The sequence below is a fragment of the Cricetulus griseus genome, chromosome 4 (assembly GCF_003668045.3).
Source record: "Cricetulus griseus strain 17A/GY chromosome 4, alternate assembly CriGri-PICRH-1.0, whole genome shotgun sequence".
In the NCBI taxonomy this organism is placed as follows: domain Eukaryota; kingdom Metazoa; phylum Chordata; class Mammalia; order Rodentia; family Cricetidae; genus Cricetulus; species Cricetulus griseus.
The window spans coordinates 179,556,838-179,571,065 of NC_048597.1; the positions used below are offsets into that span (position 1 = coordinate 179,556,838).

The 14,228-nt window shown below is 37.8% G+C and overlaps 1 protein-coding gene across 2 annotated transcripts in view; it reads left to right on the forward strand.

Annotated features, from left to right (window-relative positions):
- The window catches only part of Vps13c (vacuolar protein sorting 13 homolog C), a 164,516-nt gene that overhangs the window by 105,984 nt on the left and 44,304 nt on the right, over positions 1-14,228 (forward strand). For both annotated transcript variants that reach the window (XM_027411258.2, XM_035443791.1), the window contains exons 44-54: positions 989-1,293; positions 2,351-2,498; positions 4,134-4,284; positions 6,106-6,215; positions 7,705-7,874; positions 9,124-9,371; positions 10,405-10,634; positions 11,780-11,872; positions 12,034-12,399; positions 12,741-12,827; positions 14,055-14,204. In XM_027411258.2, the coding sequence (XP_027267059.1) occupies positions 989-1,293; positions 2,351-2,498; positions 4,134-4,284; positions 6,106-6,215; positions 7,705-7,874; positions 9,124-9,371; positions 10,405-10,634; positions 11,780-11,872; positions 12,034-12,399; positions 12,741-12,827; positions 14,055-14,204 (2,058 nt within the window). The remainder of the gene's footprint in view (positions 1-988; positions 1,294-2,350; positions 2,499-4,133; positions 4,285-6,105; positions 6,216-7,704; positions 7,875-9,123; positions 9,372-10,404; positions 10,635-11,779; positions 11,873-12,033; positions 12,400-12,740; positions 12,828-14,054; positions 14,205-14,228) is intronic.

The window sequence follows — 14,228 nt, forward strand, 5'->3', positions numbered from 1 at the left end:
GTACTGTTGGTATTTATTTTTGTTTATGTATGTATACATACACACATATGTATTGTTTGCTTTTTAATATTTGTTTTTTATACACAGGATTACATATAACTCAGATTGGCCTCAAGTTCACTGTGTAGCTCAAGATGACCTTGCATTTCTGATCCTCCTGCCTCTACCTCCCAAGTTCTGGGACTAAAGGTGTACACCACAACACCCAACTATTATTCTTACGTATTTTATTGTTTGTGTTATTTGATACTGTAATTAGGGCTTTCAATACTAGATGTTTGGTAGAATGCCCAAAGGTCATCATGCATTTGAAGAACAAATACTGAAACTTATAGTTTTAATTATATTTGTGATGAACCAGGCCATGATATTCTTAGATTTACTGGGTCCTTGCAAATATCTTGGACTGAAGAATGTAAACCTGCCAGTTTGAGAGCTTATTGGTCCTCCATTTCTACCTAAACATGCATATGTTTCTAGAATGCGTGTATCTTGGGGTAGTGGAAGAGAGAAAGTCAGTCCTGTATGATTAACGGGCACACATTAAGAATATTGCTTTTAGATTCTTCATTTGAAAAATTATTTTCACTTGAAATGGAGGTGAAGTATATCTTACCACAAATAACTTTTAATTCCTGTTAATGATTGCAAGATGATAGACAATTAACCATATTTGCACATCTCTGGTACATTACAAACTCTTCATGAGTGAGCTTCTAAAGCATTAGTTGCTAAAAGTAAACCATATTCTCACATCCTGAAAGCACAGAGTAGAGCCTGCTTCGGGACAGAGTGCTGTCTAACATCCTTTTCATTTAAATTCCAGTTTAAGATGCCTGGTTATTCTGAGGAAAAGTTGGTGCTTAAGTCATGAAAAACATTTCTCCCACATGCCTTTCTCCCACAGGCATTGAGCTTTCATTCAGAGTAAACACTTCTTTAGGGTTTCCTTGGGGGACTGTGTCTACCTGCTGTTCTCTTCTAACAGAGTTTCCTCAACAATTTCCAAACTGCCAAAGAAGCCTTGAGCTCTGCCACAGTCCAGGCTGCAGAAAAAGCTGCATCCAGTGTGAAGGACCTGGCCCAGAAGAGCTTCCGGCTTCTGATGGACATCGATTTGAAAGCGCCTGTCATTACTATTCCCCAGTCTTCGGTGTCACCTAATGCTGTTATAGCAGATCTTGGCTTAATCCGAGTTGAGAACAAGTTTAGCTTGGTTCCTGTGGAGCACTACTCTCTTCCCCCAGTGGCTGATAAAATGAGCATCCAGCTCACTCAGCTGCAGCTCTCCAGGTATGTGTGTATCATCTAGCTGGTTGTTGCTTTCTGTGCATTCCCATAAATTTATTTTCACCTTCAGTAATTACTGTGATGACTCATAATTCTCTTTCTGTATTTATTCCAGTTAGGAAACTGACGGCCGCTTTCTGGCCAGTAGTTAATGGTAGTATGCTTTGTAGGGCTGTGTTTTATCTTTAAGATTTTATAGGATAGCTATTTTTTCCCATCCTTTAAAAATGATTATAAAATTAAAGTTTCCTAATGAGGAAGAGGTGGGACACATGCCTCTAGTCCCATCTATTCAGGGTGTTGAGGTGGGACAGTGATGAGCTCACAAGTTTGAGATGAGCTTAGGCAACATAGTGAGACCCAATCTCAAGATAGAAAAAGAACCTTGTATTTAGTAACATTTGCTTTGTTCTTTTTAGTTTCACATAGCTATTTATTTTTTTGTTTGATAGAGAGACCTTCCTGAGTTGTAGTGTGATTTAAGATGTTTACTCCCAAACCTTGTTACATTTAGGAGTTTCTAGTGAAGCATCCATGAGTCCTTAACTCAAAACATGAAAGCCTTGACTTTATTGAACAGCAATACTTACTTGGTTATATAAGCCAGTTTTTGGCAGACAAACTAGAAATGGCTGTTGTTCTATATTCATTAACTTGTAGATTTGATATGTTTTTCTCCTTGAATTGGAGAAATAATAATGCCACATTAAGGCTAAACATACAGTGACTTTCTTAATGATTTGGTTTGGAAAGGTCTGGCATTTGCTTCCACCGCATTATATTAGTACCCTGTCAGCCAGTCCTTGTGACAGTAGACACACATTCATCAGACCTGATTCAAAGTTTGTCTGAGTTTATTGTTTCAGATAGCTATGGGTATAAACCTGATTTATTCTGATGGGTTGATATATGAAAATAAACATTTTAAAATAACCCTCATCACATCTTTTGAACATTTAGGAAAGTGTTATAAAAGCATACACAATATGGCTGTCCTCATTTTAAGATATAAATTTAAAAGTATGTGGTTATTTATAAGAATTCCTTGTTATTCTTTCAGAACTGTTTTAGAATCTGACTCGCCTCAGCCTGACATTGAAATCTTAAAACCAGTGAACATGCTTTTGTCTATACAACGGAATCTGTCAGCAGCATGGTACACACAGATTCCAGGCATGGAGATAAAAGGAAAACTTAAGCCTATGCAAGTGAGTATGTAAATTGTAGAAAGTTCTGGGTAGGCTTGTCTTGTTCACAGTGCAGTTTCTGATGTGTCTAAAAACCAATAGTGAGGTCCTTGACCCACATTGTTCTTTAGTTCACTTTAGTTAGACATTTGGCAAAGCCAGGATGAAGCCTGAGATGAATCCTATGGGGATCTAATGAAAATATATATATTTTTTTATTTTGAAAAATTCGATTAAATTCTTAGTGTAGTAAAATTGTCAGAATTCAAGATAATGCTCAGATACAACATTCAAAACTAAAGTATTCTTTCTAGTTTAGGGATGTTTTATTGATGCATGATTTGCATGTATTAAAATACAACAGCTTGACACTTGTATTGGGAGCCTCTTTTATTTAGAAATAGTTATTTGAGTAGGCATATACATTTATTTGGGAGGCAGTAGTATTTTTAATGGCATAGTTTGGGCCTGTCTAGGTTTCTGAGGTTGAAGGGTGAAATCAGGAAGTATATCATGGATGACCCCAGCAACATGTTTCTAGGCGATCACATAAACTATTAGAAACCAGGGGGCCACACTCTCGGCATTGTGCTCCAGAGGTATGGAAGATCCACCTAATAGGTGATGAAGTTTTTCTAGTTAGCTGGTGCCCAGGATGACATCACAAGTAGGAAGTTTTAAAGTTGATATCACACCTGTTACCAGAAGACTGGGTTTGGGATAAGCAAGATGTCCTTGGCTATTACCTGGTGCTTCATGTTCCCACATCATCATATAGGCAGGAAGCTAGACAGAGCTTGAAGAAGATGCATGGATGTGTTTTGTGTGAAGTTAATTGCAAGCGCTTATACAAGCTTGGAGAACTGATGTGTGTGTGTGTGTGGGGGGGGGAGGTGCTGCACAAGGGGAAGGATGAGAAGCTTCAAAACAAAGCCTGAGTTAATGGATCTTAATAGACAGTGGAAGTTTCCTTCAGTCTGGCTGCTTCATGTTATTCAGCTCTCCACTGTAAGATGTTTTTCATGACCTAATGATAAAAAAGACTTGCATTAAAGAAGCTGAGTAAGTTGGCTCACACACAGCTTAAAGGAATAGAGCTGATACAGATCTGTCTCAAGAGATTTTTATCCATTAGTTTTTAACCTCACATGCCCTTTTGTAAGGTAAAAAGGGAGATGCTGCTTTCCTGGTATGCATGATGGCTTAGAAAGTACTTGGTAGTTGGGTTAGCTGTCATTGCAAGACGTGGTGTTTTTGTTAAGCTGAACAGATGTTTTGTGTATATCCATTTGTGTGTGTACTGAGAACATTGATACAGAGCAAGAGTTCTGATAGAGTCCAGAAATTGAGCAACTCCCTGTACTGAACTTACAGGGAAGTAAGTGATAGCAAAGGAGCTAGTGCTGGAAGAGATGAGAGATGGGCAGAGTGGAGACTGGAGTGAGGCTGAGGAAGGGGGTGGTGTGGTCTCAGGTCAGGCAGGAAGGGGATTGGGTTCCAAAGGCACTTGAGGCATGTGTCATCCTAGATGAAGCAAATTGTTTCTCTGATGCTGTGTTCTCTCTCTCTCAAATAGATGAACCATTAATTTATGAGGCTATAAAGGCACAATATTTTTTCATTCATCATGTAAACAAATTATTGGTGATTTTTCAGGTTGCTCTCAGTCAAGATGATTTAACAGTTTTAATGAAAATTTTGCTTGAAAACCTTGGGGAAGCTTCTTCACAGCCAAGCCCTACCCAGTCGGCACAGGAAGCTGCAAGAGTGAAGAGAGATACTCGGAGTGGGCCTGACCACCTTAAAGGTAAAAGCCAATGAGAGTTATGTGTTGGTATTGAAAAATTAACAGCATTATACAGTGTTGTGTTAGCTCTTCAGCACAGCGCTGTGAAAGGATTTCGTATTTTTAGTGTTTACTATGGAAGGTCTGCTGGAGTTGGGGCTCCTATTGAAGCTCCCAGAGGAGGGTGTATGCATTACCTATGACAAGGGAGAGCCAGTTGTTCTTGCCTCCATAGTGAGTATTTGCCCTTGGATTGTGGCAACTATATTTGCTGAATTCACCAGGTACTGAGGTGGTCTCTACGTTGAGAGGAAACACAAAGCAGGCTGGTAGTCTGGTAAGATGTCAGAACAATGTAGAGAAAATAGCCATGATGTGTTGACTGAATCATGAGGAAGGAAGGTACTCTCTTGTAGTAATAGCTCTATACCTGGTTTAGTGAAGAGTGATGCTCTGAACTGTGTCAGGAAACTTCTAGGCTATTACAATTAAACATTTTAAGAGCACTGTGGCCCTTTAAATTCAGCCATTTTAAGTGGTACTCGGGATATAGTTTCAGTTATTTTTCTTTCTTTTCTAATTGTTTTTGAGGAACACTCTCACTTTGTAGGCTATGCTGGCCTCAAACCTGTGATGGTTCTGCTGATTTAATCCCTGGGTTCTGGAGTTACAGGTGTGCCCTACTGTGCCCTGCTTTGCATAGTTCATTATTTAATGTCATTGATGTGGATAGTAGATGTTTGTATGAGACAGTCAATAGGTGACATTTCCATGACTAAAGCAAGATAAAGGACCCTTTGCTCCCATGAGCTGCTCCTTGTGCTTTACTGATGAAGCTGATGAAGCTGCCCTTAGTAATTACTGTTATGGTAGCAACATTACTTCTGCAATTAGGCTGGGCATGCTTTTGAATTCTAAGAGTGTGAAAAGGCTTTTGGTTTAAATAGCTGAGACCAGAGTCATCCTTTGAGTTTGGGTTTGCATTGTGTTTAGATAAATGCTAGATAAGTAGGCTGCTGTTAATAGACAGGACACTGTGGAGATGAACAAACATTGGTGATGAATGGTCTTGCTTTATTTAGCTGTGATCAGATTTGTGTTTCTGGTTCTCACTTTATGGTTAATGTGTTCAGATGCAAACTGCAAATAAAATGAATGTTGGAACAAAAATTATTTTCTGAAGACATGGAGCAAAAGCCCCAGGGTTTTCCAGCCTGGCAAAGCCTTGATTTTCGTAATTTTCCTAAAGAAGGACCCCGAGTCTCAAGAAGGATGTAGACTTGCTTTATCAGAACACTGCATATTCTATCTGTCTGAAAATGGGAAGGAAATTGAAATTACTTCTGGGGTCCCTTCATGTCAGTATTCCAAGGGCTTTCCTTTCAAAATGAACTCCAGCTCTGCTAGTGATCAAGTCTTCTCTTAGTCACCATACACTCCAGCTCTCTCTGGAAAGTGTTCTGTCCTGCAAAAGATATTTTGCCAGCGACCCAGTCTAGGCAGTGTTTGACTTCACTATATGTTCAGTTTCATAATGTCTAAGGATGACCAAGTGGTTAGGAAAAACATGCTGTGGTAACAAACTACAGCAACTAGCCTTACTTTAAAGGGACATTTCAAAAAGTCATCTTTTTTTCCTATAGTCTACCTGCCATTTTTCCCTTTACTAACTGTATAGTGATCAGTCATTGACATTTTTATTAATTGTATGATGAGTTAAATATGATAGAAAGTATTTTATAAATTTAGAATAATAATTTATCTCCCCAGCTTTAAAATGTTTAAAATCATGTACCTACTTAAGAGCTGTGCATTTTTTCTTATTCATGTTTGAACCATCAGAACAAGATTTGATAGACCCGATGCCCTCCGTGGATCAGACTGTCACTCTTCAATTTGACTTTCACTTTGACTCTCTGTCCATCATCCTGTACAACAGTGACAGCCACCAGTTAAGTAGTACATTGTTGTTGTTGTTGTTGTTGTTGTTGCTAGAGATAAATCCTTTGCTCTTGAGAATATTCAGTTTTGTATGTTGGCATTTTTTGTTATAACTATTAATAAAATTCAGTGCATCTACAAACACTGTTTAGCCTGAAAAACGTGCATGGCTCCATACGCTCAGCCTTTCACCCTAAGTTTTTAATCTTACCAGGCCAAGGGAAGGTGTTCAGGGTTTTCCTCTTTCCAGTAACACAGTACCAAAATGCATTTTATCCATCACTAATAGAGGAATTTTCTATATGACTGACTGTCCATATGTTTAATTTTATGCATCAGTAGTCATCACTATTTAAGAAGAATAATACTGTCATTGGAGCCTTTTATGATCATGCCTCAGTCAGTAAAAATAAGCATGCATATAATAGGTCAAAAGTACTTTAGAAATCCATTTGTACTGTGTAGTATGTTGTAATAAATATTTTTATTTTATAAATTAGTTATATCATATGTTAATGCCCATAACATGTCATATAATACCCACAGTCTAAGTCTGTTTAAGTCTGTGTTCATATGCATTTCATATGCTATTTGCCATTTTCTGGAATTATACAATATTCATACATTCCTCCAGTTGAGCTTTATGATAATATCTGTCATTTGTGCAATGAACTGCCAGAAGTTCTAATGTTTGGTGTTTGTGCACATCTCAACAACTGCCTTTACTGAAAGTGCAAGTTCTACACACTCTTCATTTCGCTGAAGGGCAGGTGTCTGTTGATCTCCAGCCTTCAACTGCTGCTGCTGTCTCCGCTTCTTTCTTAACCTTACTCATTTAGACACTTCATACTGTCACTTTTCTTTTGGTGCATATTCTTATTTTTTTTTTTTTTTTTACATTTTTCCCCCTGTTACTTCTCACTGTTTTATTTGTGACTCATCTTAGCTCACACTTTTAGTGCAGTGGCTTCTTTTATATGTACTAGGCAGTGGTACAGTTTGTGCCCTTAGTGATTTTCGTGGAGCCACTTGGAGCTTTTTATTTTGCTTAGAAACATTCAACATTATAGTACCTGCGCCTTGCCCTATCTAAAAACCACCTATTACAGACAGTCTGCATTACAGATTGATTGGAAATGTCTGTGTATTGCAGCTGTGTAACAGGTCATGTCTGTCAAATCTACAAGTTTGTAGTTTATGTCTGTGTTTATAAGATAAAAGCATTCTCTTTGCCAGTTATACTATCATTTTCACCTCCTTGCTGTCACTGTACTGTCTGAAATTAGTGAACATGTTGAGTAGTGACCAGTGTGCCAAGGGTACACACAGATACATGAGTGCACCCATGTACTCACCTGTGTTCATAGTACTCAGTTCCATTTATGTGATTGAGCACTTAGAAACATTGTGAGTTGCTTTGCATTCAAGCTTTGAATTATGAAATTTGCTTAAGTGTACTTGTGTGGTATTTAAAAATCACTTCTTCCTTTGCTTCAATAGGAGTCCAGTCTTTCATTTCATAATGACAGTTTCCGTCTTGGTGAGCTCAGACTACACTTGATGGCTTCTGCGGGGAAGATGTTCAAGGATGGATCTGTGGATATCAGCCTTAAACTGAAGACATGCACTCTTGATGATCTCCGAGAAGGAATTGAGAGAGCAACATCCAGGTTTGTCAGATCAGGGTTTGCCGTACAGGGTTTCAGGTGGATGTCAGGGAGGTGGGGATCCAAGCAGAGTCTGTCGTTTGGTCATATTTTCAGAATTGAGTGGTGAGGAGGCATAATGGTCCTCTCTGAACCTTCTGCTTCACAGTTTAAATGAAAGGGGAATTCATTAATAAAGCCAAATGCCATCTTAACAATAAGAACTAGAGGACTTAAGAGTTCTAATGGCTACATCCACATGGGTTGCTAATGTGTTTTTTCCAGATTATTGCCAGTAGGCAGAACTATTACTTTTAAAAATCCTTAAATTTGTGCATCCTTTTTTCCTTGTTTACTTTGTCTTTCAAAACAATTCTGCAGAATTTCAGTCTTAGTAAGAGTGTACTCTGTAGCATAGTCACTTTATCAACCCATTTTGAAAGATTAACTTGTAGCAGTATGGTATGAAATATGGAAATATATGTAATCAAGTAACTTAATTGTGTTTTTATTACTTTCTCATGGAATGAGATGTGTCATATTTTGTACTTTTTTGTGTGTGAAAGACTGTGTTGCTATTTAAACTTAGACAGCATTATCTACTTACTGGATTCTTCTGAACCCTGTGTTTTTTTCGGAGAAAAGAACAAGCAAGGGAAGTGTGCTATCATGCAGCCAGCTTTTCTAGTTACAAATTTCATGGCCAGGGTAGCTGTCCACATCTCTTTAGGCAATAGTGATAGATTGATTGATGAAATCACCTTGTTTGGTAGCCTTAGTCTCTCCAGCACATGTGAGGATGTCTAGGAACCATCATTGTAGATACTGATAAACATTTGTTGATTTGGTTTGCATGGAGCACTATGGGAATAAATTCTATATGGTAATTAAATTATATAGATAAAATATTTCAGGGAGTTTTTATTTAGTAGAATATAAAAGGTTGTGTTGTATTTTGAGGGACTGCATTCATGCATTGCTAATTGCCCGGGATCATTTCCGGCAACATCAGTTTCTCTGGTATTGCATTATAATTACAGAATATTCCATAATTGCTTGATCACAGGAATCTTTCTTTGGAGATTAGGCAGCCATGTCTTGGTTGCAAATTGGGTGATTATGTTCCAATTAACACCTTTGTATTTTCTATTCAGATTAGAAACTGAAGGGTGAAAGAAAGATGATTAAAATGCAAGGGGAAATTTTCATTCCTTTGTTATCTTAGCAGGAGATAAAGGAGTAAAATAATGAATGGTATGGCTTGTTTTTTCAGGATGATTGACAAAAAGAATGACCAAGATAGCAACAGTTCTATGATTGATATAAGTTATAGACAAGATAAAAATGGAAGTCAGATTGATGCCGTTCTTGACAAACTATACGTGTGTGCCAGCGTGGAGTTTCTGATGACTGTGGCTGACTTCTTCATCAAAGCTATGCCTCAGAGTCCAGAAAACATAACAAAAGAAATACAGATTCCATCAAGACAGACTGCTGTGGGGAGAGTCAAGATGGAAAAAGGTTAGGAGAACTTACCCATCTGTCCTGCATGAAGAGACTTGCATTTTACCAATAATTAGAAACAGAACTCAAAGGTGGAGAATTTGAGGAAGTAAAGTTAGACTTTTTGATTTAAACACATTCTTTGTAACACTCCAGTAAGTAAATGTTTTTAAATGAGGTAAAATAGATATATTCTGTGATAGTATGGGAATTGTTCTGATTTCAATCAGAGTTTTCTTCATTCAGAAACACAGGCAGTTGACCAGTGGCTCTCTGTTTTATAAAAGGGAGTCATTTATTCAAACAAAATACTTGGAAGAATTACAGTGCACTGAAGGGCAGCAGACAAGCTAGAAGGAGGAGGTGAGGACAGGAAAGAACACAGCATGACTGACCCAGAGCCCCCTTTAGTTCCCAGGAAGACTTGGAATGCCTGGCGTTGGAGAATGGTGGAAATCATTTCCACTTGCTAGTTTCTAAGTTTCTATATCTCAGCTTTATCAAGTATATTGATGATTTTCTATGTTAAATTTTACATTGTTTTAAGGTCAGGTGTTGTGTTTATTTTGTTTCCTCTAATGTAAAACCTGGCAAAGTCACAAACTGAGTATGCATTGGCAAGATTGGAATATATTTTCCCATTTGCTGTGATGTTTTGAATAATGGTCATACCTGATAATGCCATGTTCATGTCTAAAAGTTCATACCATAGGTCATATGGCATGGAGAATAGTCTTTTGGGTGAAACTGCAGTGAGCTAGTGACAGGGGTTAGTCTCTGTCATCTGATTCTTTTCCTCACAGCTCTGTTTTCTGCTGCTTGTCCCTGCAGCACTACTTAACACATTCTGTGCTTGTTTATATGTGCACACACGTACATTCTGTCCCCAGGAACCACCCAAACCATATCATTTCTAAAGGTGCCAAGTAGCAATGACCACCATCAGCTAGATAACTAATTGCATTTTGTTTTAAATATAGAATCAGCAATGGATAGATGACCTGTTGTGAAGATTTACATTAAATTTTTTCTGCCCCTGGTGTTTTTTCAGATGACTCTGTGAGGCCAAATATGACCTTGAAGGCCATGATCACAGACCCAGAAGTGGTGTTTGTTGCTAACCTGACAAGGGCTGACGCTCCTGCTTTGACAGCCTCATTCCAGTGTAACCTCTCTCTGTCAACGTCCAAACTCGAGCAGATGATGGAAGCTTCTGTGAGAGATCTGAAAGTGCTTGCCTGCCCCTTCTTGAGAGAAAGGAGAGGGAAGAGCATCACCACGGTGAGAAAGACCATGGACATTGGAGGTGAAGCTAGGGAGAGCTCTGCTGGACCTCACAGACTTGGGCTTTACAGAATGTGAGGTTGGACAGTGTTAGGAGGCTTAGCCATGGCCACCAGTGACAGAAGTAGGTTGCCTCCAGATGAATTCTTTTTATTATTGCATTTCTATTGGATAGATTTTGAATTTTATCAGGACCCAGTGTTTTGTTCCAGCTTTCTACTTGTTCTCTGTAGTACAACCAATGAGTGAATGAGAAAATAATCTTGGCATGAAAAAAATTTAATTGGAGTCATGTGACTAAAAGAAAGGGTTGTATTCTGTTGTTAAAAGTTAAATTATGCTTTGCATCATTATTGAAATTTGTGATTTTAGTCACCTACCTTACTTATACCAATTATTTTTAGTGTCATATCTATAACTTTATGCTAAGAGAGTCTTACATTGCCTGACTCATTTGCAGCATTGTTTTAAATTTGAAGAATTTTTGAGCTTATATTATGAGCACAGAGAAGTGAAGCCTAAATGTCTGTGCCTGATTATGAATTATTCTTCAACATGTCATCTTTTACATGTCACAGAAAACTGGTATCAGTTACTTCATTGAAGACAGGTTCTAATTAAAAACCACCATAGTTTTGCCGTTGTCATGGCCTCATTCATTAAGAGGCAAAGCTACTTTATATCTTTAATAATATATGTAGGATTCCAGGCTTCATAGTTCAGTCATCAAGTTTGAAGGGTTGATATTTGTTCACAGAAGGACCATCTGTGATATTCATAACCCATTAGTCTGCATGAAATTTCATGTACTCAGTGCACCCTAGGTGTTAGCTCACGTTTATAGTTACCTCAAAGGTACATATTATGCAGGGCATCATTTAAAAGGTGTTTTAGCAAGAAGGGAATATTTTAGGATGGTAAACCCACATCACCATTCCTTCTTTTTTGGATTTGGAATGAAGGTCTTTTTCAGAGCTACTTGAGTCCTTGAACTGTGCCAGTTTTGTTTTGGTGTAGGAGTGACACCAAGAGCCTCAGCTAATGTGACTTTGCTTGTAGTAAAGCTGGGATAGTTCTTACAAGGTATGGTCCACAGTGGATCCTTTACTGAGGAAATGTGACTCTCACTTTTCTGTTTCTAGGTGTTACAACCCTGCTCTCTGTTTATGGAAAAGTGCACATGGGCTTCAGGAAAACAAAACATAAATATCATGGTTAAAGAGTTTGTAATTAAGGTTGGTGCCTCTCAAACATATCTTTGGCTAAAGGTTCCTTTGTTCAGAACTTAATATATTTAAATTTAAGTTATTTAATTTTAACTTTTGAAGTCATGTGTTTTAATTCTCATTTGGAAAGAAATCTATTCTAAATATTTTTTCTGCTTTCCTTTTTAAAGATCTCACCTATAATCCTTAATACTGTGATGACAATCCTGGCAGCTATGACTCCAAAGGCCAAAGAAGATGAATCGAAAGACACCACTAAGGAGATGGACAATCTCTGGGGCATCAAATCTATTACTGACTATAACTCTTGGTTTCTTGGTGTTGACACAGCAACAGAAGTAACAGAAAATTTCAGAGACTTTGAACATCCACCGATAGAGGAAAACTGTGTAGTTGCTGTGGAGTCAGTTCAAGTCACCTTAGAATGTGGCCTTGGTCATCGCACTGTGCCTCTCTTATTGGCAGAGTCTAAGTTTTCTGGAAATATTAAAAACTGGACTTCTCTAATGGCTGCTGCTGCTGATATGACACTAGAGGTATGGCCACATTGACATCTCCAGCACAGCTGTAAAGTACCATTGCAGAAGTAAGATGCATGACTGTAGCAAGTCTCCATGGGAACAGATAGCATAGTCTAATATTTAATGTGATGGTGTAGAATTACATGTGATAATTGTTCTTAATGAATGTCTTGTGACAGTAGAGTATTAGAAAGGGGGAACTACATTGCATTTTGTATTTCTTTAGGTGGGGTTTTAAAATGGCTTTTGATATAAAACAGCTTAATATACTTAATATACTTTTTCTACTGATTACGTAATTATATGATTAATGTTGAACAACCAAGTAATTGAAATTCTGCACCTCACTTTTTCAGGTTCACTATTATAATGAAACTCATGCTGTCTGGGAGCCACTGATTGAAAGAGTGGAGGGGAAGAAACCATGGAGCTTAAAGCTTAATGTAAGGAAACCAGTGCTTTGCACAGCATGATGCCAAGTGTCGTCCTTAGTAGATTTTAGTTCAGTGATTTCCAAGATTTGGTTCAGGGTCTGTGAAACCCCTTAAAAAGTTCTTGAGGTGATAACTCCTTTCACAATAATAATACAACATCATATATAATCGTTATTCCTGTTACTCATGAATGTACAGCTTTTGAAAGACTGAATATGGAAGTTCAGCAGGCTGAATATGTAACAGAAGTGAGAATTCATCTCTTACCACAGGCATTCAAAACACTTGCCAAAGCCTCACTTCATCTTTACATTTTTAAGATGGTTTTTCCATTAAAATGTTGAAACATAATTTTTAGTTTTAAGTATTAAAAGTGTTCTCAGTTTTCATTTCTAATATACTCCATATTGGTAGATAAAACTCATGAATGGAACCTTTTTAATTCTCCAGTGAGTTTTAGGGATGAGCCCCCCAATTTGAGAATTAATTTTATTATAAACTCTCTGGTTTTGACATTTCTTAGTATTTCAGAATCCTTGATGTCAATGTATGATTTTCTAGATATGCAGGAATGTGAGATGTGTGCTATTAACAGATCATCACCAACTGCCTTGCTGTGGTCACTGATGGAGGGGTCTCATATATAGAAACTGCTATAGCAAATTCTTTTTTAGAGATGACCACTAGTTTACCTTGTATCCCTACTCCTCTTAACTAAAGCAGAGACAGTATCTGGTATGCCTCTGTCTGGCACAATGAGACTGAAAGAGAATATTTAACAAAGGTTTTGAAATGCTATTGGAGTGAAAATGTGAATGTTATTTGCAAATAAATTGAATCCAAAAGCTTACCACATTACTTACCAAAATAGTAGTAAGAAAAATCATCTTATTTCCAGAGGACACCTGTAGCCAGAACCAGTTAGACTTTGGACTCACCCTCATTTGCTGAGGAAATTAGAACCCATCACGCATGATGAGCTTGCCTAGCAATGCAAGGAGTCTTCATGCTTCGTTCTCAGCATCATGTTGAGCATTTCCTTGTCCATGGCCTAAGTGTGGAGAGAAGGCTACTGATCTTCTCAGAATCACAGGGATGCTGTATATGGCTGAATATGAGTTCTTGAGGAGCCATAGTGTAAACTAAACAGTTCAGCTAAATCCCTCAATGTTGAGCTTTTAAAAGCTACCATTGGTTATTTGGCAGATGACTCAAGTATGGTGTTTATCTTCCTAGGTGAAGAAGAACCCGATCCAGGATAAAAGTTTGATGCCGGGGGATGATTTTATTCCTGAGTCACAAATGGCAGTTCATATTTCTTCAGAAGCTACGATGAATATCACAATATCCAAAAGCTGTCTTAATGTTTTCAACAATTTAGCCAAAGTATGTGTGATTCTGATTTGGAAC